Source organism: Olea europaea, unplaced genomic scaffold (genome assembly GCF_002742605.1).
Source record: "Olea europaea var. sylvestris unplaced genomic scaffold, O_europaea_v1 scaffold1447, whole genome shotgun sequence".
Classification (NCBI taxonomy): domain Eukaryota; kingdom Viridiplantae; phylum Streptophyta; class Magnoliopsida; order Lamiales; family Oleaceae; genus Olea; species Olea europaea.
In genome coordinates this window covers 39,356-44,326 of record NW_019232015.1, presented here as the reverse complement: position 1 = coordinate 44,326, position 4,971 = coordinate 39,356, and the positions used below count along the sequence as shown (strand labels likewise).

General features: G+C 38.1%; 1 protein-coding gene across 1 annotated transcript in view; it reads right to left on the bottom strand.

The window, feature by feature from the left end:
• Window positions 1-4,152, bottom strand: part of LOC111376096 (ribosomal RNA processing protein 36 homolog) — a 25,722-nt gene extending 21,570 nt beyond the window's left edge. The window contains exon 1 of the mRNA XM_022999024.1: window positions 3,897-4,152. Coding sequence (XP_022854792.1) covers window positions 3,897-3,977 — 81 coding nt within the window. The 5' untranslated portion in view covers window positions 3,978-4,152. The remainder of the gene's footprint in view (window positions 1-3,896) is intronic.
• Window positions 4,153-4,971: the final 819 nt, after the last annotated feature.

The window sequence follows — 4,971 nt, the reverse complement described above, 5'->3', positions numbered from 1 at the left end:
TCTTCTTTCATCCTTTTCTTTAATGCCTACAGATGCCAAAAAGAGTGATCAATTTGGCAGAAGCTGACACAAAAGCAGTATCATATAATTATTTAAAACACCGAAATGCTACCTTTTTCTCAGCAGGCAATTCATTTTTCAAGTTCCGAGTTGTACCACAAGATAAATACTAAGAAACTCGAGTGGAAATAAAAAATTCTTCTTTTTCAAGTCCAGCCAAGCTAACAGACACTAATAGCATACTAAGCAACCAGAATACAGACATATGTCACGGACCGCAAGGAGGTGACTTGAGGCTTGGCATGACGTAGGAATGTCATGGCACTAAGTTGGAAAATGAGGTGAGGGGCCGTAGTGCAGCCCCAATTGAAGGAATGAGTACACGAGGTAAAAGCAAAGCACAAGAAGCTTCCGTGATGGAAGGAATGAGTACACTTGCCAGAGTTCATTATTGTCCATCCATTTAAGAACCAAATATGATGTACAAGCCTCTACCTTAGATGGACTCTAGATTTGAAATAAATAAATTGAAAGGACAAATGGAAGCAACTGTTCATTTTAAAAGGCAGGGAAAAATGATCAAAAAAGATTTATGAGATTTATAATTAAGCTTTTAACGTAAACTCACATTTTTTTTCCCGAAAGGTAACAGTTTCATAGATCTATGCCTATATTCTACTATCAAGATCAAATATGGTCCATCAAATATGTACGAATCATAATCATATCAATTAAAATCGTTCAAAGTGTGCAGATGTGCACGCATGCGTTTACATACAGTAGGCAAAATAGGAGTGTCTGACGAAATGAAGCTTACCCTTCTACATCAAGTTCACTGTACAATAATTCAAAACGAGGATCACGTGCCACCTGAAATAAAGTGCAAATCAATTTAAAGCAGAGCGCTTTTGCAAAGACAGGGTAAAAGAAATCAGAAAATGATGAAGCTACAGCAAAAGTAATTCTTATATTGCTAATTTCATCTAAAGACTATTAGAATTTGCATTAAACAAAGTTTTTGTTCATACATACATACTGAATGGTTTCACCAAAAATAATATTTGCAAATCCACAACGAGAAGATCTTTAGCAAGAATAAGTGACAATGTAACTATAAAATGAACAAAATACAACGAGAAACATAATTCTTTGCAACATGCAAGTAAAACTACCAACAGGGCCTAAAGTGGTTGTGCGAACAGAGCAAGTAGATTCCAGGTTCCCAAGAAAGTCACACAAACAAACCATGACATCACAATATTTTTCTATTACCACTTTTACATTTTTAAGTATCCATTATACAGAATACAGATGTTTAAATTTCGAGATTCTACCGGTTGCATGACAAATCAAAATAGTAAAATTCTACCGTTGCATGTTGGTCTAGTGGCATCTGTAGGCTTTTCCCACATTCGTGGTGGCAGTTCGAATCCTTCCAACCATTTCCCCTCAGCATTGTACTCAAAAATAATAATAATAATAAAAGAAAATAAAACCCACTTTCTTTGGAACTTGGACGACTTCTCTGAATCTGCTGACAGGCTTCTTGCTGCTCATCTCCATAGGTCTTGACAATTACAGTAATAAAAATTTAGCAAATAATATTACAAAACCACAAAAGTCTAAATATTTCAAGCAATCATGACAAGAAAAAACCTGTTCTTATTGGCTCGGCTGCTGTTTTTCTCTGCATTGGGCTTCCTGTACACCATCTCCGATCCATCAGACCAAGCTCTCAGCAGCTCTTCGAATGTCACATCGGCAAGCTCCCGCTCAATCTCCTCCTCCTCCTCCTCCTATTCAAATTAAATGTTAACTAGACTTAATAGGAAATAGACGGAGGTTTAAATAAGAATCTGATAGGCCACCTATCAAGTATACCTATGCTAGAAGAAACAAGTAGGATTGAGAAGCAACTAGAAGAGAATAACAGCATTCTGTTACAGGACAAGTGGGGGGAATTAATCTGTTAGGGAAAGGGTTATATATAGAGGTAGGCATGAAGGGATATGTAGGCAATTTGAGTAAAAGAGTCTAGTTACTGCCCTTTTGAATTCAATACAATTCTTGTTTCTATCTTCTTCTAGTTAGAACCTTATCAATTGGTATCAGAAAATGTTCAATCTGATGGCCCAAAAGAAGATAGAAATCAGAGTGGAAGTAATGGAGAAGAAGATGAAGGAATTGAAATTTGAGATGCGGTGCTTATCAGGCATAGAGAGGTCAGTGGCACACCTCAAACAGGGCATGACTAAGATGTTGCAGTCAATTGAAGAAATCAAGAAAACTGTAGCAGCACTTAATCTTCCAAAAGATTGCCATGAATACAATTATGGATAGAGATGGATTAGGAGTGTTTCGGAGACTAATATTTCTGAGAAGTTTTCAGCATGGAAATCAGGGACAATTCATGGAGAGATGAAGACTAGCGCACCTTTTTACACACGAACAGTGACTGTCAGAGAGAACCCCGATTCATCACCCGAAAATTGTCGTGATGCTGGAGGGTGGGGCTATCCTCAAGTTTATTCCGACCAACAAATTGCAGCACATGGAAATTTTGTGGTTGGGTACGATGGGCTATGGAGTTTGCTTGGGCACTATACTACCAATAGTCAGTTAGTTGGCCCTATCCGTTGGATTGAAATATTCCTTTTCTACATTGGCCGCGGAATGGATTCGTGCCAAAGAAAGGATTCAGATACATGATACTCCAAATTTTGCAGTTGAATCACACTTCCACCTTGAGGACAAGGTGTCTTTGGATCCCCGGGGTATTGATAGGCCACCTATCAAGTATACCTATGCTAGAAGAAACAAGAAGGATTGAGAAGCAACTAAAAGAGAATAGCGGCATTCTGTTACAGAGCAAGTGGGGGGTTATAGAGGTAGGCATGAAGGGATAGGTAGGCAATTTGAGAGTTAAAGAGAGTCTAGTTACTGGCGTTCTGTTTGTATTCTCTGTAATCCCTTTTGAATTCAATACAGTTTTGTGTTTTGATCTTCTTCCAGTTAGAATCTTATCAGAGTCACTAGAAAATCCAAAAGTTTCATAAAAATGGTACAAATTTTAGGTCATTTAATACAAATAACTAGTCAACCAAAGATTTTATAACCACTCTTCCGTAGATAAAAAGAATAAAGAGGAACATGGATTACTATAGAAAATAAGTACACGGGAATCCCATCTTGGATATTAAAATATATCAAATAGAAAATTTAATAACTCGGTTTAATCCTTAGGGAGGATATAAAGTATTATTTTGTTCAAAATAGGTAAGGCAAACAGAAGAATCCTCATTCGATATATTTTTTTAGTGGATTGACTTCAATTCATATTATTAAAGCAATAGGTTAATGAAAACATTATTTGATACTCGAAAGAAGTCGGTTATATCTCAGTTTAGATGTTACAAAATTGGTCCTGATCCTTCAAGCTCGTGTGTACTAGTCTTGACAAAGGGATTATGTTGAGACGAACATTTAATGGCCATCAAAAACTAATTAAATAGAAACTTTCTATTTCTCAATCTTTATCCTTGCTACTATGGAACCAGGGATAAAAAAAATTGAACCACCATAAATAAATCCATTTCATTCATTATTGTAGGTAGTTCTAGTAATATTGTTGATTATTACCAATTTCAGCTTCAAGCAAACGAGGATTTAAACAAACAATCACTCAAAATAAGAGTGGAATGTATAAATCAAGCATGGATTTGCCAGCAACCGTATATGCACACAGATTTTTATAGTTTTGCATGCACGCCCATGCTAATAACTAAATGTAGAAATAACAAGATTTGTAGGACACAGGGCTACTAACAGAGTCACTCGAAACAATTTCGGGTGCGTGGGGAGGGGGGATATAAACATATTGTTGCCAAAATACATACATCTTCAGAAGATTCATGGGTATCCCCATCATCGAATCTGATCTTATTCGAAGTTGCAATTGCAGGCTCAGGTTTCTTCATTTCAATTCTTCAAACTGTGAACTCCAGGCCCTGAAATTAGAATTGTAATTTTTGCTCAAACCAACCTTGGCAAGGTGAAAACTTAAAACGACAAACAGGTAGACGTTTGATGATAATTTATGACGGTGGATGTTTCATTCGATTTGCAGGCAAACTGTTTCAAAATGAGAACTATACCCGTGGAACAAACCAAGGGAGGGAGCCACCAGGGGTTTTTTTTTTTTCAGGGGGGGGGGCCGGGGGGGGGGTTTGGGGGGGGGGGGGGGGGGGGAGTTGCCCCCACAGGATTTTGGTCCTGTGTATTTTATAGATTATATTTCAGTGGCATAAAGGCAGGAGAAAAACCCTAAATAATCATATCAAAAATCGTTGTGGATTACCATCAAGAAACAACAACTTTGCTGAAAAGTAAATAAATTCTAAGGAGCCAGAGTGACAATGGAGACAAAGCTGAACGGAACCTTAAGTAGTGTTGAAATTAAATCATTCACAACAGTAGAATCAAATTACCTTCCAAGTTTGGTAAAGAAGAATGTTGGATTTTATACGCAAAATTAAAGAGATGAAAAACGGAAATCAACACAAGAATTTTACGTGGTTCGGCGATGTGCCTACGTCCACGAGAGCGAAGTGGAGATTTCTTTATTCAATTGTGGAAAAATAGGGTTACAACATATTATTTATACTAACCCTAACCTGGGCCCATAAAAGACTTTAAGGCCCGTACAGAAAATACTCCTGTACCGTACCGCGGGGGTGTTGCCCCCGCACCCCCAACCCATTCAACGTCCCTAACAACCAGACAGTGAATTAAACCCGCGCAAGGCTGATGCCATCGCTCCGCTCCGCGCCGGCATCGGCCCATTTGATCCAGGGCCTGTGTTCCACTCTATATGAGCCACATGCACAACAAAGAAGATAAATTGTCCCTGTAGAAATCACTGCAACACAAGATAGATTGGTGCCGAGGGAAACCCTTGGGGCTGTCTTGCCA